Below are 26,013 nucleotides of genomic sequence, written 5' to 3'. Positions count from 1 at the left end.
ATGGGTCAACCTAAAGAGTTTTAAATGATTGCTGATATAAGGAGCAAACGGAAAGAGTATTTGCCCCGTCAGAATAAAGTATCTAAAGGAGGGAACATTGATACAATGGAGACTTCATGTATAGCAAATTAACTATCTTGCTCAGCATGTTGTTTTAAGCACGAAATATTCATCTCGCATGTTATTTTGATGTTGAATATGGAAGAATAGATTCAACTTGATGTCAATAAGTAAATCACCATTTATAACCATATAATGAAAACAACTTCAATCGAATATTTATCAAGGGTATTTGTCTAGATAAATACACATATTACAATTTTGTTCAAAATGTGTATTTAACTATCTAATATGCTGTGGATTCATTATTATTCGTTGCTAATGTTTCGTGGATTTTTTTGGGAACAGATCAACCACGAAATTGTTTGCAGATTTCAGCAAAACCACGAAAAATAAATATACACGTTCGTGTAAATTTTCCTTAATCAACGAAAATCGGTACCCGCGAAAAAAATTAATCCACAGTCTGTAGTCACTCGTGTAAAACCTTTGAATTGTTACACTTTTACTTTAATGAAGAGTACCACGAACAGATATTCACAAGGAAATACTAGATAAAACATAAAGATTGCAGTGGTTGCTTACTTCCAATTTATTTAATTGGCATGCTTGCATAGATTACAATGAAATTTCAGGCATCGAAAAAAAAGTGAACCAAGAAATAAACCATAGTGGGTTCAGAAAGCCTGGTTGGTTAAGGCACCAATAAATCAAACTAAATGCATTAAAGTATCTGTTGCTCCTCTTGGTTTTTGATGTAGTAAACCAGTTGTAAAATGTACATATAAGTTTGCAACTTCTGTATCGCATATTCATATATATAGCGATTGCATCTCTTGTAAAGCACTCGCCCCAAAAAAAATCATTTGCAAGAAAAAAAATATAAGTAAAACATATTCACTGCCCGCCCCATAATATTTAAAGAAGTTATTAGAAGAACTAGACATTAAATTAACCAGAAAACACCCCCGACATCGTGCATCCGTGACTTAATTTAAGTACCTAGCGATGTTTTAGCTAGAATAGCTTCCAGCTTGCCCGTTATGGTTAACGAAAAAAGAAAATATGTGTAACAAAACAAATCATTTATAGGTACATCAAGGTACTTAACCAACATTCATTTACTCGATAAAATTCATCCCAAGATATTGGTTTTTACACTGTATAGTTTTGTTGAAAAAGAAATGTTTCACAAATACAGGTTTTATCAATCAAAACGCATCTTTAAATTATTGTATACTCGGATATCAACTGCCCGTTTATAACAATATAAATCTGTGGGGTTTTTTTCTTGATTTTGCTACGTGCAATTTTATTGCAGTTTGTTCCTAACTTATTCAATTAAGAAAGGTAAATCTTAATATTGTGAATGTTTAATTTTATTCATATACTCATCATGATCCATTTAATTCGCGGAGATATTATTTTGTTTTAATTTTACTTCATAAAATAATGAATTAAACAAATTGAATATGTTACACAACATGCTGTAATGTACATGTTTAATATAAAACACAAAAAAAGAAGATGTGGTATGGTTGCCAATTAGGCAACTCTCCACAAGAGACCAAAATGACACAGAAGTTAACAACTATAGGTCACCGTACGGCCTTCAAAAATGAACAAAGCCAATACCGCATAGTCAGCTATAAAAGGCACCGAAAGACAATGTAGAACAATTTCAACGAGAAAACTGACGGTCTGATTTATGTACAAAAAATGAACGAAAAACAAATACGTAACACATAAACAAACGGCAACCACTGAATCACAGGCTCCTGTGCTTAAATATGTCAAAAGATGGAGATGACACAGGTGAAGTTATATTATTAAACATGTGTGTTGTCCTTTCACAGGGTTGGTTTAAAAAGTATGTGTGTCATTCTACCGTTGTTTGGAGTAACGTGGGTACTTGGTGCATTTTCTCTGAACGAGGATCTGGTGATGTTTCAATACTTATTTGCAATTTTCAACTCTCTGCAGGTAGGTAGAGCATTAACTTGTTTACAACATAGGCGAATGCATTCAAGACGATTGAAACCAAATGCTATCATTTATCAAAACTAGTGGTGATCGAATATTTGCAGTAACAAATATTTCAAAAACACGTTCTTTTCGTTTGATAACATCCTGATATTTAATGGATAGACAAATGATATATAGAAAATGGGTAGTTGTGAATCAAACGCAAGACAAACTTCAATCTTTAAAACACATGAAAGAAAAACTACAGACGATGGAACAATAAGCCCATCAAAACTGGTGGTGATCTGATGTGCTCCGATTGAGTAAGCATATACACAGGCAAAAGTGCCACGCATGATATACGCATGAAGGCCATTACATGCGAAAGTCATGCGTGGATCATGCGTGAATCATGCGAAATATGAAGTATGCGTAAATCGCATGATCTTCACATGCGGTTTTCGCATGTTTTAAACATGCGTGTATCGCATGATTACTTAAACGCATGATTTACGCATAAAGGCTATTACATGCGTAAATCATGTGTGAATCATGTGTAAATCATGCGGTATCTGAAGTATGCGTTAAACGCATGATCTTCACATGCGGTTTTCGCATGTAATAAATACATGCGTTAAACGCATGATCTTCACATGCGGTTTTCTCATGTAATAAATACATGCGTTAAACGCATGATCTTTACATGCGGTTTTCGCACGTAATAAATACATGTGTGTATCACATATATTGTAAACGCATGATTTACGCATGAAAGCTAAGTACATGAGAAAGTTATTTGTGTATCATGCTCGACTCATCTGATTTATGTAATAGTTGTAAATCTCATGTGTTGTATATAAATCATGATAGATATTGCACATATAAAGTCAATTCTTTACTTGCTTTTAACATTCTGCATGCCAGATCATGGCAGATGTACATGCATATTGTAAATCTCTGCTTAAAGCTTTTAACTTTAAATATTGGCATATATGAGTACAAATGGAGTCATTTCTTTCCAGCAAAGACCACATGATTAATCTAATTTAATTAAAAATATGAAATATTAAAATAATTTATTATATATAGAGCAATTTAATGAAAAGGGTATGGTAATATACAAAATAAAATGGACAGCCTCTCTTGACAACAGTTTCACATTATTTTATATTATGAAAAGACCGTGAGTTTCTTCATTTTCTTAACGCTGATTTTTTTTAATTTCTTCCATGTAGTCATCCATTTATTTAATTTAAAATATGGTTGTACCATCAACATGATCTACCAAAAACATCTCTTAAGAAAAAATCTAGAAAAAGGGTCAACATGGTCAAATTATATTGCACTAAAACAATGTTGATTTAAAGAATAAGTTTTTGCTGTACATTGTATGTCATTGAAAAAAATCTTTCTCATAAATTTGAAGTTAATGTGTGTCCCTGAGTAACCAAAAGTGCCTAGTGTCTTCCCAACAAACAACTAAAGTAATGGTGGATGGCATATCTGTCAATGTGTTTCTTTATTTGAAGAATTTGGTGTTAACATGTTAATGACAGATCTTTTGTTCTTCAACACTTTGGAAAAAAAAGTTTAAACTAATGATATAGAACTTGGAATATCTAGATGTGTTGTGTTGTGTTAATATTGTTATCGAGTATATATAACTTTTTCAAAAGTTTAGTACAATACCTTACATCACTTTTTTTCATATGTACATATGTGCCATCTATCCCCCCCCCCCCCCCCAAATCTTTGACCAAATGGCAGTTACATATAGATGTATTTTTTTTTAGTCTGTAAAAGGTGCTATATACAGTTATGACTATAATCAAATTAATCTAGCCATTTGCATATGTTATCTAGGATTTTCTTATTCCAAATCATTGACATAAGGCTGAATTACAAATTACCTGATCATTGGTTGTTCAAACAAACGAGACCATACTCGATAGCTGATCATTCTGATTATCTGTTCAAGTACAAAACTATGCTAACAAGAAAATGCACATGAGCATATAGAAAGTACTTGAAAAGTTTCAGATTGTTTGTGGTCTGAGGTAGTTTTTATCCTGTTCAATGAGGCTCTTAAGATTTAGGGGAAAGAAACACGTTTATCATGTTTAAATCACGACAAACAAAAATCACTTTACATGGTGTTACTTCGTCCCTTATAGTCCATATACAATGACAGAATAATGTACCATTATAAATTAATCATATATTTCTTCTTCTTTAGAGTGGAATATAAAAAGCAAAGGACATAACTACCTGCTTCTATTCTATAATGAGTATTTGTGTTTTAAGCAAAAGGGGGGGGGGGGGGATTACTCTTAGTACATGTATAAACTTCCATTTGTGACCACCTCCTGCATGTCCTGCATGTCCTGCATGTCCTGTGGGTGGTTTCAAAAGTTACCCGTGCTTGTGGTTTTCCGAGTCAAAGTTCATAACTCTTCAATTCTCTATTCTATACATATATAAAGGAAACAAAAAATATCAATGTTCGAGGCATTCATAAATACCAGTGTGCAGGAAAACATTCACGGAACAGATTTTGATTAAAGTATTGCAAAGACGTCGTTAGTTAAGATCAAATGTGAACACATTTTAAAATTGCGATGTACATGTATACTAAAACAGACTTGGTAAGAAATTTTGATAGATTTCTCCAGCCTACAGGAGAAAATAAAATTGGGTAAGAAAAGATAAGATAAAAAATAACAATACAGGGTCTTTAGCTGTGTGTCTCTTGTTAACCGTGAAATCAAAGAAGGATACAAATTAATCTGGTAACTTATTACCATAAATCCAATAAAACACGAGAAAGCCTATTAAAAATATAAAATGTTCATGCAGTAAAACACCAATAACTTTACATTACGGGCCATTACAAAGAAACTAACGATTGCGCCAGTGACGAATCTTTAAAGGGGGAGGGCACTGACTGCTAAAGATTTTCCGCTCTAGTCATGCTTTAGCGGTTCCATATATAATCCATTGCCTTCTTTGTGGAATACGAATCTCCAAAATACATGGTTGAATTTAGGTACTATACATGGTTAACAGTTCGGAACTCTGCCGTCAACAAGTGGCAACCTAGCCTCAGTAGCTTATAGTAAAATTGCAAATGAACTAACATGTGAACATACCAGGGCCGTAACTGGGGTTCGAATCTAGGGGAGGCAGGGGTTTGGGGCCGCCGATTGAGGCCCCGAAGTGATTTTTTTTCTCTCAGTAAAATGCCTAAAAATGACCCGTTTTCCTTCGATTTCCTTACTTTAAGAAAACAACCTGTATGAAATTTTTATGCAAAAACAAGGACTATGATTGCTGTTCGACGTGAGCCAATGCTCCGTCTTGAAGACCGTACTTTGACCTATAATTATTAACATTAATTACATTGTGACCGCGGATTTTTTTCTCTTAATAAAATCAGTGGCTAAAAATAACCCGTTTTCCTTCGATTTCTCATCAGTAATGCTTCATCCTGAAAGCAATTCTTATGCAAACAATTATTATCTGTATTAAAAGATATTTTTGTTAGAAATCAAACTGGTAAGTTAAAAAAAAAAACATATATCAAGCAAGATCATAGAACACAAGATATATTTTTTATCGAGGACCTTGAATTTCATTATTGTTGAAAGCTGAACAGACATGTATATAACTACAAGTCTACAACCACGGACTTTCTATACTAGTATACTTAGTATAGAAAGTCCCTGCTACAACGAATGGGAGTGTTTAACTACCAAGGCATTGACCATAATTAATATTCTCGTACGATCGGGAGACGTGGTATAGTACTTTCTGACCATGCAGACACGTTAAAAAAATGATCCAACAGCTGATTCAGCCAGTTACGAATTTCCAATATTATTAAAGATTCACAATATTAATACAAAGGGAACTTGCTCTGCTTAATTGAGTCCCTAAATAAATGTGAATAGTTAAGTTTTATTTAAGAATTGAATGCTTCTTTTTGTAACTTTATTGGGGTGTAAAAGTGTTGACCGAAGTACATTTTGTATGAAGCGCGGAAGCGCTTCATTCTAAAAATGTGCGCACGGTCAACGCTTTTACAACCCTATGAAGTTACAAAAAGAAGCATTCAATACTTATAATTACATTTTTTAGCGAGGATCACGAAAACACGATTTACATCAAGTTTTTATTTAATTTACCTGTGCACTTTATTATGGGACCTCGTGTCATCATGAATGATAAGTTTTATTGTGTGATACAACTGCTTAAGGAATAACAGGTGATGTGCAGTTAGCCAATCAGAATAACGTATCATAATGAAACATACATCTAATGTAATTATTCAAAATTGTCGAAAGCAAAGTTTCAATTGTGTTCTCGTATGACATATGAAATACTGAATAACTGACGGACAGCCACACGAAAAAAAAACCACAAAAAAAAAAACAAACTGAAACGGTTCACTATCGATCAAAACTATATCAGATATATCACGTATCATGACAACACTGTTAAAACTGTAAACTTGTGTTGTTTATAATATAAATTCAAGTTCTTCGTGTACATATTATCAATATTTCATTTTATTACTTCAAAAAATTTGTAGGTAGTTACGGCCCTGCATACGGTTTGGCGAGCTTTTAAGAGATAGTGTTAAAAGTATATGCATACTTAATAAATCCATGAGTTGATTATTATAAAAGAAAAAAATATTGTTTAACCTTTGACCAATAGATCGAGTCCAAAACTTAGCCATTTCAAGGATCGACTATGCTGATAATGTAGGCCGGTAGGCTAGCACTTGTTATATTTTGTCTAGAGTTTTGTAGAGTGTGCAATTCTAAGTCACAGAGACAGTAGCAAACTTAAAGTATATTTCCTAATAATATAATACATTTTTAAATTCAGATTAGTAAAATGTATAATTCACTTATTAAATGTTTATATCTGCATCTAAGACTTATCGATTGTTCATTTTTGCGCCACTGTCAGCAGTATTGACTATTTCTCGAAGGTGGTAAGTTTTCATTAATGGAGGAAGCTGGAGAGATCTTCCGCAGGAACACTAACAAACCAAGAGTATTCCTATGTGTTGTATTTCATTTATTTACACTCTACTGAGATTTCAAAATTCCGTCTGATTGGCCGATTAATTTCTCGTTTGTCAGTTTCCCCAAATTCCATCCCACATCACAAAAGGAGTTACAGAAGAATGTCAACCCCTCAGTAGAGTAATTTGATTCTGAATCATGGAAAAAAATGCAAAATAAGTGAATGACTTAATAGAAATAAATGATAATCAAGGCAGTCATATGATATTATATAAATATTGCTTATTTAATATCAATTCTTTTTGTTCTTTCTTCTTCACTTTTTTTTCCATTATTCTCTATACAATGTATATCCCCATTATTGATTCCAGACTCATAATCAATGCTCATATATCCATCCGTAAACCAAACTAGAAAACTACGTAAACGGATTTGCACGTTGAACACGAAAACCCGGAAACTTTTCACCGTTGCCATTTTTTATACTATGACGCAAAACCCATGGACGCTCGTGCGTCTGCTGATTTGATTTTTTTTACCGTATTTTAAAAACACCTAGACAGAGACAGCCAGAAAGATAATACAAGACACTGTATTTATTCAAACTAATAGGTCAAAAATTTAGTATGAATGTATTATTAATTGTCGATTAACTGGAAAAAACCGGCGAACAAAAAATTGAAATGAACATGATGAAAGTTAGTCCAAATAATTATGACGTCTTGGAGATGAAAGTCAAACCAACCGGAACATTGACGGATTTATGTACCCTCTATTTTGTACTTGGAAAGCGCAACGAAAGGTAAATATTATCTTACACATGTTTTAAATGGATAAAAGCAGATGCTAGTGCTATAGTTTACAGTCTTTTGACTTTATACCGGCGTACAACTGATGTCAAATGTTATCATGGTTATGCATGCACAGGGGTTTCTGTTTGTTACAATTTGCCGGGTTCACTATCCATTACGAACCCCGAAAAATTGGGGTTGCATAGTAAACACGGCAAAGTGTAACAAACCCCTGTGATGCATGTAAACCCTTTAATCAGTCCAAGAACGGAAGCAAGACAACTCGACCTGCCGACAAATCTCCCCACTTTTTCACCACATCGCCCCACTTTTAACAGTTTAAAAAAAATCCCCCCACTAAATGAAAAGTGTTTAATCCTGTCAAATCCCACTTGTGAAAATGAGTAAAATCCAGATTAATATTTAAAAAAAGTCAAAAGAACACTGTTCATGCTGTTAAACCTGTTAAATGGGTAACAATGTTATAAAGGTCAGCCAAAATATGAAGACTGAAGTACATGTATAGAAAATACAGAAAAAAATATATTATTGTGAAAGAGCACAAAATAAAGAAATTCATTGGCGCCATAATTTTTTAAATCTGAGTCGACTGGTTCAAAGGTTATAACAATTAAGATTTTAAAAAATTGTCCAAGACAAAAATACTATATTTTGGGGCTAATTTTTAGGCCAAAATGAAATATAACAAAAGGTAATGACAAAAATGTAGGAACAGCAAGCAATTAATATAAAACTTTGTAAAAAAAACACATTGGGATTCTTTTTTTGCTATTTGTCAACCTTGGGCATCTTTGAATAAATGCTACATGTATGTTTAAACATTCATACCTTAATATGGAAATTTAAAGCAGGCAGAGGTTTAAATATATTAACATGATTAACAAATGTAATGCCAAAATATCTCAATTTTTTTTATAGCAACTCAAAATCATGCTGTCAGGCTACATGTATATGTGTTGTACATGGGAAGTGGACCCCTGGAGGAGATGAAAGGTCTATTTAATAGTATGTAATGTAAATATATAAATAAGAAAAGGTGGTATGATTGCCAATGAGAAAAGAGAGAAATTTGTACAAATGAAAATTCACTTGTTTTCCAATCCTAATAAAACTGTCAAGATTCACATGATATTGTAATGTTTACATTATTTTCAAAATACAATATTGTTTACACTAATGAGAAAAGACAACTCTTCACCAGAGATTAAATAGAAGTTAACAGCTATCATGACTATAGGTCACCTTACATCCTTCAACAATGAGCAAAGCCCATGCATCTAATAGTCCGCTATAAAAGACCCCAAATGAAAATGATAAATTTGTAAAACATTTCAAACAAGAAAACTAACTAGACTAATCTATGTACAAAAAAAGAACAAAAAAAACAAAATATGATATACAGCAACAAACCAAACCACTGAATTACAGACTGATACTCATGTACAGAATGTGATGGGGCTAGACTAGTAGTTTTGTGATGCCAAACCCATCTATCTGGGGATATTATTGTGAACAAGGCCTAACTCATCAATCTAAACAAAGCAGAAAGACATCTTACACATCCCCTTAACAAAAAAGACTTAAGTACATATCTGAGAGTACTCCCTGAGTTACATGTACCAACAGCTAGTTCAAAGCCAATAACAAGACTTTTGGTGTAATTATGAATAACTTCAAATTTCAAAGTACATGCATGCATGATCATGCATGTATCATAATTATTAAAATGACTTACTGTCAACCAACTAATTTTCGCAGATACTTTATTTCACGTTTCAGCCTTTCTTGTCCACTTCGTGCCAATTTAATTTCGCGATTTTGTAATTTACCTCACTGTGTATCATCGCCACCGGAAATTGGGTACTAACGAAGCGGAGAGAAATAGAAAAAAAAGTAAACAAGTTAAGAATTCCTTCAATTTAAAGCATTTCCACTCATTTGATGAGGGTACCGCTTAAGAAATGATTTTCTGATATATAATTCTTTAAATTATTAGGCAGATAAGTACAAAATTAATGCAAGATTTTGTGTAATACCCCAAAACTTGCCAATTAGTACCGGAAAATTTCGAGGTCGATCGTCCTCTGTCGCTCCATTCTGAAGATATTGAACTGTTTTTCATTATTTTTCTAGACACATTTTTAGATTATTATAGTGTGGCATCATATTTACTGAAAATTGTTGTCAAAAACATGTTTTTTAAAGAATATGGACAAAAACATTGTTTGCTTGTTGTACGGCGAATTGCAGGACGTTGTACGGCGAATTGCAAAATAACAACTTTTGTGTGTACGGCGTCTTGCAATATATTATATTTTTAAGAGGAAATTAATCACTGTTTAGATAAAATCAAGTGACGATATTTTGTTGGTATCTAAGCTTTACAGGCTTATAAATATACAAAATGTCTAACTTATCAAATATTATGAAATACATGCCGTTAATTCAGTTCAGAAGGCCTCTGTTGCGTACCGCTTTTCGATTTTGTACAAAAAGGTTTTTTCAACCATATTATCATAAATACATTTATATATCGTTATACTACTAGCGACTGTTGTCTTTTTGTTTTTGTGTAAATTCAATAAAATAAACCGTCCATTCATCGTTTGTTGGTGCTAGCTTTAAAAAAACAGTGGAGATGTGGTATGATAGCAAATAAGATAACTATCCATCAGGATAAAATAAAGTATATGCTATCGTACGGCCTTCAACAATGAAAACTCGTACGAAAACTCGTACCTTATATAGCTGAGACTACTATAACAGTTATAGTAGTCTCAGCTTGTAGTCGGCTATAAAAAGCACCGACAGAAAAATGTGGAAGGACTCAACAAGAAAACTAACGGCCTAACACTGAAACAATTTATGAAAACAACAAATAAGATAAAGATGAAGCAACGAAAATTCGAACCACAGGATCGAAAATTCGGACAGACACAATTAAGAAAATACTTTGTTTTCATCGAAAGTAAGGAGAAACAAATCGTGAATTGCATTTCGAATTAATTTTCTTGTCAGTTTCTTTTTGAAAATATATAATTTGTATACATCTTAAATGCTGTCAAGCAAATGGTATTTCTATCTAATGCATTGTATCTAATGCATTGTATCTAATGCATAATTAGATGGGGGGAGGGGTCTGTTAACATGTTAACAACACCTCGATTTTGGCAAAAACTGTTAACAACAAATTTTAAATGCTGATAAGAGTTAACAGCAACTTTAATTTACCCTTTTTCCAAACGAACTCAAAAGCAATGAAAAGGGGAAGTGCATATATTTTCAATGTATACAAAAGTTTGAAAACCACTGTACAAAGTCGCAGAAATGCCAAGCTCCATAAGGAATCTTATATAAAGCTGACTAATTTTCAGAAGACACACGCAAGTACCATATTTTTTTATTGACACATGGACAGACAATTGAACGGATGGAAAAACAGACGGAGTGATTGACTCCAAGAAAAAGGACTATATCATGAATAATCGAAATGCTTCAAAAAGCAAAAGGGAGGCTTCTTCTGGTTATGTATATTGTTGAGTAAATGTTTTATGTCAATCAGTCGTAGCAACTTAGGTTATCGTCATGACGTAGGAAAGTGTAACAAACAGAATGAGTGAATACTATAGGGCGGGTCTCTTATAAATTATGGTTACATCTCAGTCAGGGTATTCATACGACTCATTGCTTACATGATTTTATTAAAAGGAATTACATCCTAATTAAGAACTGTGAGCTGATATAAAAATCTCCATCTTTACATTTATGAAGTCTTAGACTAGCAAATTTGACATCAATTTCAGAACCAAGTCCTCATTTTTCGGCCTCTTCTACCAGGCCACACTGTTCAGTTATTTTACGAATTGCAAATTGAAAAGGTACTTTATTTTTCACAATTCCGTCCAGGTACTCTGGGGTAATATAACTTATCAAACATATACATCTCAATTATTTTCATCATAGGACTGACTAGGGTTTCAGCTGGATAAGAAGTGGTCTTTCCTTTTAACGTTTTGGATACATTACAAATAGAAGCCAGCTGTAACTACATTGGTAAGACGTATAAAGAGGGGTATGAGATATCCCTAAACATGTTTAACACTGCCGCATTTGTTGCACCTGCATGACCCAACTTGAGTCTGTAACCTTTGCTACATTTGTATATAGTCTTGTATTTTTTTCATTTTTTTCATTTTGGTTCATTTATATGTTTCAAGAAACAAACATTGAACTTCTACCCCCTTTTTGTAGTTAAATGATTGCTCACTTAGGAGACAGCTTCAGGTATATCAATACACAAGTACACGTTTAGTATTGCATTATAGCCATGGTGAATTTTCTAAATATGAAAGTTTTTGTACAATTGAATTGATTTTGGATATTTGGATAATAATATAGCCTTCCTAGTGAGTTTATATGAACATTTAGATTGTTTTTAGCATGTTTTATAAGCCATTTTTCAGTTTGAACGTCCATACGTTCCTATCCGTACCGCCATAGATTTAGAAATTTTGTATTGTTTTTCAACAAAGATTTGACGCTCGATCTTTTCAATTCAATTTTATGGAAAAAACAGCAGAAATGCATATGATTTTTTTTTTACCTTTAAATAGATATACGTCTATGGTTTCAGGAAAGGTATCACTCTTATTGATTGAAATTTTCCTTCGGACCAAATTTTTGAGATCTTTGTGACATGTTCAACCCCCTATTTTGCAATATTTATTATCAAATAAATGCTGATTGTTGCCATGGTTACACACAAAAAAAAAGATTATATTTCACCATTATTACTATTGGAAATCAAATCTATGGACGATTTTCTTTCCATAAATATACACATGCATAACTCAAATAGTAAGACTTATTTATTAGGAAGGAAGGGAAAGAGGGTGTTTAAAAATTATGAGTGTCAATTCTAAGTTTTTTTCCTATCTGTGAATTGACACCCCACCCTAGTGCATAATTTTCTCGTTGCGTTGGGTTGTTTCTTCTATTTGGTCGGGCTTCTGTTTATCTAACATTTTCCTCATTTTCATTCTCAATTTTATCAAGGATTTACTATACTCAAATATTTTTTAAAGATATGTACAGTTACATATATGTTGTTTATGTCACTCCTTTGTGGAAGCAACGTAAAGAAAGAGATGGACAGCAAATTTTAATGTGATTCTTGTAAATAACAGTTAAGATCAGTTAACAGAGAAAATAATGTCAAAAGCAGTGAACACTTTAAGTATTAAGTAACAGATAACAGGAATCTCAATTTCAAATAAACAGTTAACAACATTGCAAATTTTAACAAAACAGATTACAAACAGTGGGTTAAAAACAGTTAACAGTTTTTAAAATTTATCAGTGAAATAACAATTTTAAACAAATTAAAACCTTGAAAAGGACAAAAAAAAGTTAAACATAAAAGGATACCCGCCCCCCTTAAATATTTGAACTTAATACTTCATTTTCTTTGAAAGGACGGTAAATAACTATTCTATTATAATTAGCAAGTTGCCATACAGTTGAAAACAAGTTGCCGTACAGTAAATTTGTCAACACGAGCAAGTTGCCGTACACTAGACTTTATTTTTTATGGTCTATATTCTTTAAAATACATCTTTTTGACAATAAATTTCAGTAAATATGATGCCACACTATAATAATATAAAAACGTGTCTGGAAAAATAATGAAAAATAGTTCAATATCTTCAGAATGGGGCGACAGAGGACGATCGACCTCGAAATTTTCCGGTACTAAGTGGCAAGTTTTGGAGTATTACACAAAATCTTGTATTAATTTTGTACTTATCTGCCTAATAATTTAAAGAATTATATATCAGAAAATCATTTCTTAAGCGGCATCCTCATCAAATGAGTGGAAATGCTTTAAATTGGATGAATTCTTAACTTGTTTACTTTTTTTTCTATTTCTCTCCGCTTCGTTAGTACCCAATTTCCGGTGGCGATGATACACAGTGCTGATGTAGTTTAATAATGAAAGATCCAAGCTTTACATTTTCACGACGATTTATATTCGTGTTATTTTTCTACTCACAAAAGTCGCGAAAATAAGTTGGTTTACAGTTTTGCCCAAAGATTGGCATTATATATATATCATGTCGGATTTAGAGCTAAAATATAACAACTTTTGTTCAGCTCTTCATTCAAGGGTCATATTGATTTTATTTTATTGATAAGAACCTTCCAAGGAATGTTTTTGTATAGTCAAACTTTTTCATGGCAAGTTTGGTGGTTTTATTTAAAAGATCAAAATGGTAAAACTTTTTCAAGGCAACTTTGGTGGTCTTTCTAAAAAGTCATAATAAGCCAGTTTGCCATATCAAAATATTTTAAGGCAATTTTGGCAGATATTTTTACTTCATTTTATTAAACTTTATTTCTTTTAGCACTTTCAATGAAAATACAAGTCCTTCATGAAGTACGAGAAGCTAACATGGCTATAGCAACAGAACAGAATTCATTTTAGGCATTGCTTTCTAGATTAAATAGATAGTATAGTCATAGATCGTCATATTGATTTATGTGCATATGAGGAGCAGCAGTCAAGGAATAATTTTGTGATGAGAGGTATGTAATGAAATGAAAACTTTGTTTGAATATTTTTTTCTTGTCACACTCTGTACATAAAATTGAGAATGGAAATGGGGAATGTGCCAAAGAGACAACAACCCGACCGTAGAAAAAAACAACAGCAGAAGGTCACCAACAGGTCTTCAATGTAGCGAGAAATTCCCACACCCGGAGGCGTCCTTCAACTGGCCCCTTAACAAATATATACTAGTTCAGTGATAATGTTTCAAAGATTTTTTATACGCCCGTCTGACAAAATAAATTTTGGAGGGATGAATTATCGAATACAAATGTCCGGTGCCCACATGTGAAAAATTATTACACCAGGGTTTTCGATATCACAAACTAGTCAAAACATTTTATCATCGGTATAAGGAATTCATTTAAGGAATGGCTAATATTTTTTCTGTCTGACAATATGTTTGTTATGCTATTTTGTTATCATTTCTTTGATTTTAGTTCGATGAAATTTTATTGCTCAGCTGTCATAAACATCGCATGACATTCTAATAATGTCCCATAAAAAAGGGGGTACACGGACAAAGACGAAATTAAATCGTCATTTCACAAACAAGAAAAACAGATTCGCGTAGCTCTTAATTAATTCCAGAAAACTTGGTGAATTATGATCTTCAAGCAGGAAAACTGATAAAGAAAAAAATGTAAAAACGTTGTACGAAAATAAGTTTCAACACACGTTTCAAAAACGTAATAGACTCGTCCACTGGAAAAACAAGAATATCGGCTTAATCTGTTGTCATGCATTCCCGTTTTTTATCCAAATGGACGGTATTTTTTTATTATCTATGAAACAAGAAAATTCCAAATGATTATTTAATATTCAGTACTTTAACTTGATGTCTTCCACCTGTCCACATTTGGACAATGTTCTTTCTATCATCTTACGGACTGATGACAAATACGGGAAACGAACTTATTGTGTAATTGGTTTCAAACACAAAGCCCAAAGGGCCAAGTGAGCTTTTCTCATCACTTGGCGTCCGGCGTCCGTCGTCGTCGTTAACTTTTAAAAAAATCTTCTCCTCTGAAACTACCGGGCCAAATTAATCCAAACTTGGCCACAATCATCTTTGGGGTATCTAGTTTTAAAAATGTGTGGCGTGACCTGGTCAACCAACCAAGATGGCCGCCACGGCTAAAAATAGAACATAGGGGTAAAATGCAGTTTTTGGCTTATAACTCAAAAACCAAAGCATTTTTAGGAATCTGAAATGGGATAAAAATGTTTATCAGGTCAAGATCTATCTGCCCTGAAATTTTCAGTTGAATCGGTCAACCCGTTGTTGGGTTGCTGCCCCTGAATTGGTAATTTTGAGGAAATTTTGCTGTTTTTGGTTATTATCTTGAATATTATTATAGATAGAGATAAACTGTAAACATCAATAATGTTCAGCAAAGTTAGACTTACAAATAAGTCAACATGACCGAAATGGTCAGTTGACCCCTTTCATTGCCTTTAGGAGTTATTGCCCTTTATAGTCAATTTTTAACCATTTTTCATAAATTAAAGTAATCTTGTACAAAAATCTCCACTGAAACTACTAGGCCACAATCATCTTTGGGGTATCTAGTTTGAAAAATGTGTCCGATGACCTGGCCATTCAACCAAGATGGCCGCCACGGCTAAAAATAGAACATAGGGGTAAAATGCAGTTTTTGGCTTATAACTATGAAACCAAAGCATTTAGAGCAAATCTTACAAGAAGTAAAATTGTTAATCAAGTCAATATCTATCTGCACTGAATTTTTCAGATGAATTGGACAACTGGTTGTTGGGTTGCTGCCCTCCAATTGGTAATTTTTAAAGAAATTTTGCCGTTTTTGGTTATCTTGAATACTATTATAGATAGCGATAAACTGTAAACAGCAATAATGTTCAGCAAAGTAAGATCTACAAATAAGTCAACATGACCTAATGGTCAATTGACCCCTTAAGGAGTTATTGCCCTTTATAGTCAATTTTTAACAATTTTCATTAATTTGGTAAATTTATGTAAATTTTTACCAAATATAGTTCTCTGTTACTAATGGGCAAAGTTCATTATAGATATAATTGTAAGAAGCAAAATCGTTCAGTAAAGTAAAAACTTCAAACACATCACCATGACCAAAATACAATTTTGTCATGAATCCATTTGTGTCCTTTGTTTAATATGCACATAGACCAAGGTGAGCGACACAGGCTCTTTAGAGCCTCTAGTTTTAGTTTCCATTCTCTAACTAAGAGTTTGCCTCTCCTATATCAATACACATAGACATTACGGCAGTTTTTTTAACATTCTAAAATTAACACGTCCACTTGTATTTTTGTCCATCTGATGAGTAGAGCCTTTTTCAACTGATTTTTATACGACCCCAAAAATTTTTGGGATCGTATAATGGTATGATGTCGTCGTCGTCCGAAGACACATTGGTTTCCGGATAATAACTTTAGTTAAAGTGAATAGATCTTCATAAATTTTTTTCAGAAAGTTCACTACCACTAAAGGAAGGTTGAGATTGATTTTGGGGACGAAGGTCCCAACTGATTAGGAATTAGGGGCCCAAAACAAGCATTTTTCTAGTTTCAGGATAATAACTTGTGTAGAAGTATTTCAATTGCTCTGAATTTAGGGCCAAAAAGGGGTCAAAACAAGCATTTTTCTAGTTACAAGACAATAACTTGTGTGTAATTTTATTGATCTCTCTGAAATTGTACCACAATGTACCATATAACAAAGGAGAGGCTGTGATTAAGTTTTGGGTTAATTGCCCAAAATATGTAGGAATTAGGGGCCAAAAAAGGACCAAAAAGAAGCATGTTTCTAGTTTCTAAACAATCATGACAATAACTTGTGTTTAAGTGTATGGATCTCTCTGAAATTGTACTACAAGGTTCAATACTACAAAGGAAAGCATGGGATTGAGTTTAAGGGTAATTGCTCCAAGAGGGATTCAAAAAGTTCGGGGGATGGGTGGGTTTGGGGGGGTTGTTCACCATTTTTTGAAGGGCTTCGGAATTTTTTCAAAATTTTTCAAATTTCGAATTTTGAAAAGTTTCAAGAAATCTCCAATTGCACAGTATTGCATGTATTGTGCAATAGATTTGTTAGATCTTTGACTACATTTATTTTTTTGACAAAAACCTATATGTCAAAAATTTGATCACAATCCAAATTCAGACAGAATCAAGCTTGAATATTGTAACCAAATTTGGCCCAACTGTTCAGGGTTCAACCACTGGGGTCGTATAAAGCTGCGCCCTGCAGAGCACCTGGTTATAGTTCGTTTTCATGTTGTTCTGTTATACCACTGTCCCAGGTTAGGGGAAGGGTTGTTTTACATTGTCATATCGGGGCCTTATATCATGTATATAGCCAAATATTTGGTATGGGCTTTACTCATTGTTGAAGGCCGTACAGTGACCAATAGCATGTATAGTTTTTAATGTCAGTGTCATTTTGGTCTCTTGTAGATATAGACAGTTGTCTCATTGGCAATCATTGTTGTACATTGTCATTTCGGGGCCTTTTATAACTAACTATGTGGTATGGGCTTTGCTCATTGTTAAAGGCCGTACGGTGACCTATAGTTGTTAATGTCCGTGTCATTTTGGTCTCTTGTAGATAAAGACAGTTGGCAATCATACCACATCTTTTTTTTTTTATATGCGTATACATTATAAGCTGTTTGAGACCTCTTAAATGAATTACACTTTTAATTATTATCGAATTATTTAATTTACTTAAGTCAAATTTATATTATTTATGAATATTTTATTTCAGTTACCATTCACAGTGAACATGGTGAAGAATAACCAATAAAGGACATAGAAGACTACCTCACAAACATTGGAAATATTACAAGAAAAACCCAATATTTTGATTCACGAAGAAGACATTCATGTACATGTTGTACTTTGAAAACTGAAGAAATAAAATTGTGAATAAAAATACTTGGAAATAAAGTTAGAAGATTGAAATTTATATTTTGGTGTTTGTACTAAGAAAGTTTGAAGAAAATGGAGACATTCAAAACTGTAAAAAGAAAACTATATTTTACACAATCACTGTTTAGGACAATTACTCTTGATATAATATGATCCAAAGATCATATAATAGTAAAGAAATTTGGTTGAATTGCCAATGAGAAAAATATCCATAAGAGTTGTTCAAATAATGTATATATAGTAAGTAATTACAGGTCACCATATGTCCTCCAACAATGAATAAAAAACCAGGTATAGTGAGCTATAAAAAAAAGACCTAAACATAAGACATGTAAAGAAGAAGAGAAAATTTTTTAACAAGTTAATATGTGAAAACAAAATATGATACAAACCAGAGGCAAGCACTGAAATACTTGGGATAATGTTGCTGTACTCTTAAATATACATGTAGAATGTAGAATGTTTAAATGAATTTTAAATCAGAGTTATCATCAATATTCACCTTTTTTAGCAACAATTTATTGTATGACTGAGATTTCTTTACCAAAATCCTTGTATGTGTATATTGCATTAGAAACATATTTTATTTGCACATTAGGTGACTTATAAGGAAATGCAGATCACAATTATATTGCTTTAAAATGAAAGTATATTGACTGTTTCATCGCAAGTTCCAGCAATACAACTGTGACATAAAAATCAAACAAGTATATATTTTTTCCAAAAACTTATGAAAATAGAAAATACCAAAAGTTGTCAACACATTAAAAAAAGAAGAACTTATCAAATCCAGACGTTAAAAACAAATAATTCACTACATAGTTTTATCATGACTACGCACGATAATCATGTGTTTTGATTAACGCATGATTCTCATGCGTAAACTTATTCCATGTAATACGCACGTAGCTCTATACGCATAATTTTCGTGCGGGAATCATGCGAAAATCATGCGTAAAGTTTACGCACGATTATCGGATGTAGCTCGATTTGGGCGTTTTCCGTGCGAAAAATATGCATGATTTACGCATGATTTTCGCACGATTATCATGCGTGGCACATTTACTAGTGTCCTGTTACTATTGCGTCATGTATATACAAATTCGGTGATGTCCAATTCGAAAAATGAGTACTGGATTTTGGTATTGACAATTCGTCCATATCTGTCGTCATCTGTAAACAGATATTCAATAACGATCAACTTACTCGTGATGAACCTGAGATTCATAGCTTCTTTGTTAGCAGCACCATATCAAGTAAATTATGATACGACACACAAACTCTGGAATATCACCTTAACTGAGATATATATGTAGGACTCTGAACCCCGAAGGTCACGCTGAAGTGCAATGGTTGGACGCTGAAGTATTTGATTTTGCCTTCTAATCGCAACTGATTAGTCTGGTCTTTTTAATTGGCACTACTTGTATAAAACTAGAGGATTCCGTATATTTGACCAAAACAAGAGCAGCAAACAGTCTTAATCTGGATACATTTGAGGAGTCTTTAAAAACACAAAATACATTATCGTGTGAATTTTGTAAATAAAAAAACTATATGAAGAAAAGATGACGTTTTAATTAACGCAACTTTTGTCCAAGATATAAGATAATGTCATTTTTTCAAATGATAAAAAAAAATATCAACTGTACATGTTGTCTAATTGTATAGGTGTATGTTCAGATATCATACAGTTTTATAGTAATAAAATAATCGTATTTATATTATCCTTTTTACAGGGTCTTTTTATATGTGTGTTCCACTGTTGCCTGAATGAACAGGTATTTATCTTAACAATTGCAATCAATAATACGAAGGAACAGGAGGCATTAAATGTATTTATCATATCAATATACGTTTGCGATTGAAAATAACCCTAAATACATCCAACACTAGCAAATAAACCCATGCAAAATATAATTGCATATCAAGTCCCTTGGCGGACCTACTGATATAATTTTTTGGGTAATGGAACTTATGTTTTGTTAGTATCCAGTAGTGAAGAGAGATCAAGTTTGTTATTTTTGAGTGATATTCTAAACAAACATATTTTACGATTGCTGGGAATTTTATAAGTGTTGTATGCTAAGTTTTCGTTATCGGTAAGTTAGTGCAATGTCAATTACACACATTGTATTAACGGTTTTCCTTGATGTATTGAGTTGTGAAAGTTGAAGTAAATATAACTTTGTTCGGATGTCTATTGAGAGGGTTTGCAAGACAGGTAGGTACTGTTGTCATGTGGTATATTGTTATCGCATATAAAGGTTTGAATGTTCATGTTAATAAAATGTTGATAAACGGAAAGTAAATTGTTAATATTTCATCTATCATAGAATATAAATTTGTTCGAATCTTCATTCAATAGTTTTCAAAGGTACCAGGTTTATAATTTGATACGCCATACGCTCGTTTCGTCTACAGTGACGCTCATTCAAACGTTTGTAAGTACAATGTACCATATCGGAACGTTTACATGTTATGGCGTAAACAGGACTTGTAGAGTTCCAATTCAAATCAGCGTTACTCCTGATGAAGACAGACTGCTTGCAAAATTTCTAGTACTAATAAACTGAGCATAATATATCATCCAACTGTAATAGTATTTTTTGGGTCAATATGTTTTTGATCATAGACATTACGGTCTAAGTGATTTGTATCTTGATTCTTCATGTTCGTGGGCAAATACTATTATTGTTATTCTGATTAATTTTATTTGTTGTTATTAATGTTTGGAATCAGACTATAAGTTATGTAAAGATTATGCCTGTTAATATAGACGAAGTATGTTATAAACCTTTTCATTATGTGCGTTGTCAGAGTTGATGTTTTTGGTGATATTCAATGTTTTAAGGGAACATTCAAAACTCTTAATTTAAAGAGAAACGGACATCGATAAATAATGAAAACCAAAGAAAAGACAAAATAGTCCTTGAACAATACATACAAAAAAATAGGACTGATGAAGACAAACTCAAAAGAAAGGGTATAATATCAAGTGCGCAAGCGGGGTTTGGGAGGATGTAGGGGTAGGTATGTCGTCATCCACATGTGGCACAGCATGAGACACGTTTTTGTCCCTAATCTCTCAATAAGAATTACTAATTCCGTAATTCAATTTTCATGCATTTCTTTTTCTTTTTCTTTTTTTTATCTTAAAACTAGTTGAGTTTATTTGGTGAACTTGCTTCTTTTTGTTTTTGTATTCATAGTTAAGTATTATACTTTATATAGGTTCGACAAGGCTATCGTCATTATCAGAGACGACGACACGCCAATCGCATGGATTCAAAACCACCTACCGAGTCTACTAATTATGTGAGCATTTTTTTTATCAAAACTTTTATTAGTAAAAAAAAACCTAGGTCACAGTATCCCGTTTATTATGACAAAAATGATACAGCAAGTACATATTAGTCTTATTCATACTGGTGTAAGAAACAACATTCATGTTCTACCTGTTTATTGCAGAATATATCTCGTCAATAATTAAGCATTTAAGGTGGTACCCAACACTTTCACTAAAATTAATTTGGCTCGTTTAATTTTCATAAAATTTTGTCAAAGTATTTACTTTGACCCTAATACAAAAATATAAAAATTTCAAAAAATTTGAACCAACCGTTTAATCAGAAAAATTACACTGGTTATATGGCAGTTTGACAAACACTTATTTTGATCATTGAGAAGCTTAATATTCCCTTATGAACACAACGTCATTAAAACGTTCTGCTGATTTTACAGAGTTATCTCCCTGTAGTGTTAGGTACCACCTTAAGAGCTATAATATCATGAACTCATTTTAACTTTATACCGTTGGTCGACTTCATAAATAGATATTTCTGTTTTCCTCCCTCTATTTCCTGAGAACGAAAATAAAAAATCATCGATCTTTGAAATTATTTTGATTTTTAAAATATGTATTGTTTTATAATTATAAGGGTATCAGTATTTTAACATGTGTATATTTGGTTTTACGCCAGTTATCAAGACACAACAGTTAATACAGCGTTTTATGACTATGGAGTTAATACGAGCTTGATATGTGTATATGTCAATGTAATTGCAATTGACATGGTGACATTTTCTTGAAATTGAAATAATTTGTTTAAAATGGTTGAAAAATTTCTAAGTATGGTGTTTTCTGACTCAATACATCATTTTAACTGCAAAAGTATGTTAGTGAGAGATATATTGTTATCAGTTTTTGTTTTATCTTTAAAGCGACTTTGATAATTTATGCATCTTTTCATCTACTATTAATCGTTAATTTTCAAACAGGAACTTCCAAAAACACAGCGCATCAACGAAAATTTCCGATCAGAGAAGGAAGAAGTAAACAACAGAATATAACAATTAATTATAAATGGGTTGACATGGTTTGACCTTTAAAGGTTATTTATAAAAATGCTATGGGTCAGGTTGAGGTTTTTTTTTATAAAAGATTATTTAACTGATTTTTATTATTATTGTATTTTAGACCAATCTTTCGAGAGTATTCTATTGGTGTATCTACATCATAGGTTGTCAATTTTAGATTTAATATATGTGTTTGCTATCTACAAGTTGATCTCTCTACTAAGCAAGTAAATAAGGAACTATTTTTCGACACATTACTTTCAAAAGTTTACGAATACAAAAGTGATAGTTTATTTTATATTATTTACTTTAAGTAAATGTGGCGATGAGTATGATTACATTCCTGGAGTAGATTGTATAAATATGAGAAGTGTTATAGAATTCTTACGTAAAAGTTACTGTACTACATTTATTGATTTTCTAACTAATAGCAAATATTGAATGTTGAACAGTAGAGTTAGTACACACAATGACTTGACATGCATTTCATCAAAGGGTCAATATGTTGTTGATAATTGTGTTACAAGCTATGGAAAGCCTCATTGTTTCAAATTATATAGTCCAAACTTAATATGACCGGTTTTAGTCACGGCGATTAGATACATTTACGACTAATAGAAGCTATCAGTTGTCTTGAAACAAATGAAGAATTCCAATATTATATTGATCAAGTTTGTGATGATTTCTGTGTTATTATAAGCAAAATAAAGAATAAAAAATTGCGTTCAAAGGTTAGTCTCATGTCAGATAGTAATTATTGTAATAAAAGAAATAGAATTAAAAACCCTAGGTGGAATGATGATTTAAGTTTATTTTTAATAATATGTGTTGTGCTGACAAGTTATGGAGAAGATATAAATTGTGTGGGTTTTCTTGTGTTCAGTTAAAGTCATGTTTCGTGTTCAAAACGAAGCATTTTAGATCGTGGGGTTCAAAAAGCAAAATGTGAGTACTGGTAAACATTGCAGCAAAAGCTATTAATAGAATCAAAAACTAATTAACAAACATTTTTACGGTTAACTTAATCAAATAGTAAACCAGGTAACTACGGATATGAACATTCGAGTCGAGTATAGCCCTTGCGTTTTGACAGAAAGTGACTTTCTTTTTACCGAAGAAATTTTATTTAAAGAGGTTTTTAATGCAGTATGTAAAAGTAAAAAATGTAAAGCTTGAGTGTAGAAAACATTCCAGCTAATGTTTTATGAAACCAGAATTGTATTATATTTTTACATAGATTGTTTAATTGGTGTTTTATAACTTGTAAAGTTCCAGAGATGTGGAATAATATAATTATCTATCCGACACCAAAAAATAACATGTCAGATAAAAGAGATCCCTTAAATCAAACGGGTATTGCTTTAGACCAGGCTTCATATTAATTATAATGTAACATATTTAACATGAGGCTTTCTCAATGAGTTAAAGATAATAATTCCCTAGTTGATGATCAAAATGACCTTTTGAAAGGAAGGATTACCATAGATCAAATATCCTCACTCACTTGTTTATTAGATGTTTGTAAAAAAACAATGAAATTAAACCTATTGCGCATTACTGATTTTAATAAAGCGTATGATGCCATTAATAGGACATTGGTATGGGCAAAACTCACGCCTCTGTGCGATGATGTAAACATGTGTACGGCTATTATTTCCTTTTATACTGGAGGCAGGTTCTCGATACAAGTAAATAGTTTCAATAAAGATTGGTTTACTGTAGCTATGTACCTAAAATCTTTTGATTTTGATGTGAACAGTGTGGGAGGGTAAACTGTGTTCTGTTGTATGCTGATGATATGGTACCTTGAGCAAATATTGAAAATGAGTTACAAAACCTCTTAATAGATGAGTTATATCATTGGTGTGCTGACAATAAAATGACTAGTATTGCATTTAAGATTAACGTTGTCCATGTTTTCCACTGCAGATCGACCTTTTTTGAACGATGAAGTCACGATTTAAGTGTGGGGATATGAATATTGCTACTAGAAATGAATATGCTTATTTGGGCCTTGCTTTAAATAATTTCTTGACTTTAGTATTACTGCAAAAGCAATTGACATTTCAGCAAACAGAGCTTAAGGTCTGGTAATAGCTAAGCGTAAACCTAGTATTGGTTGTATTTCATATTACGTCTACAAAAAAAAAAACACTATTTGATTCACTTGTAAGTCATATTGTTGAATATGGTGCCACGATTTGAGGCTGCAATAATTTTTCATGTATCAATGGGATTCAGATGAGAGCTTGTAGGTTCTATCTTGATGTTGGTATATACACACCAAACCCAGCTGTCATTGGATACATGGGGTGGGTTTCAATTTCCCATACAGAATGGAAGGTTATTGCAACACACTGGCATATATTAGTAAATATGGAGCCAGAACGTGTTAACAGGAAAATATGTTTATGGGCGGATGAGATCAGTCTGAAAAATAAATTGTAAAAAAAAGGGGGGAATTTCATGCCAAAAAACGGAATATGAATTGGTTGACCTATGCAATACCAACACTAATATAATAAGAATATTTTGTTTATACAGTCAGTTCACGAATGTTTGATAAACATATTGATTAAAGGAAAAGCATTTAAATTCATCCTCTCAAAGACAGGGAAATGGGTGTAACATGTTGAGAACTATTACCATTTTATGCAGGATTATGTTGTTGAAACTACTGCAAACATGTGATGCCTTTTAGTGAAAGTAGTATTTTGCAAAATTTGATGTGAGGTGGCTCCTATTATATATTAGACTGAAAACGGGAAGGTATGAAAATTTGCCATTGGTGGAGGGATGTTGTTTTAATTGGTTTAAGATGAATATCATGTTATTTACATTGTCCTGTTTATAATGATCTTAGACAAGTTTTTTTTAATGAATATCTTAAAATTAATGATCATTTTAAAAGTTTTACCGATTGTCAGAAAATGGCATTTTTATCTTTAAATTCAGATTTTTTAAGATTATGTACCAATACCTGTAATTTAATTCTGAAAAGAAGCTATGAAGTATTATATTGTAAATACTACTTGAAAATTTTATTGTTTAATATTTATTTATGTACATACATGTTGTTTTAGTTGTTATCGTATCTCATAAATCTGTACAAAAAGTATCTTTTACAAATGTAATGTGTAATTTTATACCTAAGGTGATACATAAATAAGACATTGAATTAAATTGAATTGGCAATCATGTCTAGTTCAATCTTGTGTTTCTATAATAACTTCATAAATTTAGC

At 32.3% G+C, this 26,013-nt stretch overlaps 1 protein-coding gene and 1 long non-coding RNA gene across 3 annotated transcripts in view; both read left to right on the top strand.

Annotated features, from left to right (window-relative positions):
- The window catches only part of LOC139481314 (adhesion G protein-coupled receptor B1-like), a 62,976-nt gene extending 39,477 nt beyond the window's left edge, over positions 1 to 23,499 (top strand). The window contains exons 18-21 of one of the 2 annotated variants that reach the window (XM_071264550.1): positions 1,917 to 2,043; positions 20,150 to 20,191; positions 21,645 to 21,728; positions 22,692 to 23,499. In XM_071264550.1, the coding sequence (XP_071120651.1) occupies positions 1,917 to 2,043; positions 20,150 to 20,191; positions 21,645 to 21,728; positions 22,692 to 22,763 (325 nt within the window). In that variant the 3' untranslated portion in view covers positions 22,764 to 23,499. The remainder of the gene's footprint in view (positions 1 to 1,916; positions 2,044 to 20,149; positions 20,192 to 21,644; positions 21,729 to 22,691) is intronic. The other variant, XM_071264551.1, reaches the window with a different exon arrangement.
- LOC139481312 (uncharacterized) lies at positions 7,788 to 18,447 on the top strand. Its single transcript, XR_011654592.1, has 4 exons — positions 7,788 to 7,863; positions 8,792 to 8,878; positions 14,278 to 14,458; positions 18,247 to 18,447. It is a non-coding gene; the product is annotated as an uncharacterized lncRNA (long non-coding RNA).
- Positions 23,500 to 26,013: the final 2,514 nt, after the last annotated feature.

This window comes from Mytilus edulis, chromosome 7 (genome assembly GCF_963676685.1).
Source record: "Mytilus edulis chromosome 7, xbMytEdul2.2, whole genome shotgun sequence".
NCBI classification, from domain to species: Eukaryota; Metazoa; Mollusca; class Bivalvia; order Mytilida; family Mytilidae; genus Mytilus; species Mytilus edulis.
This window is presented reverse-complemented; position numbering and strand designations above follow the sequence as displayed.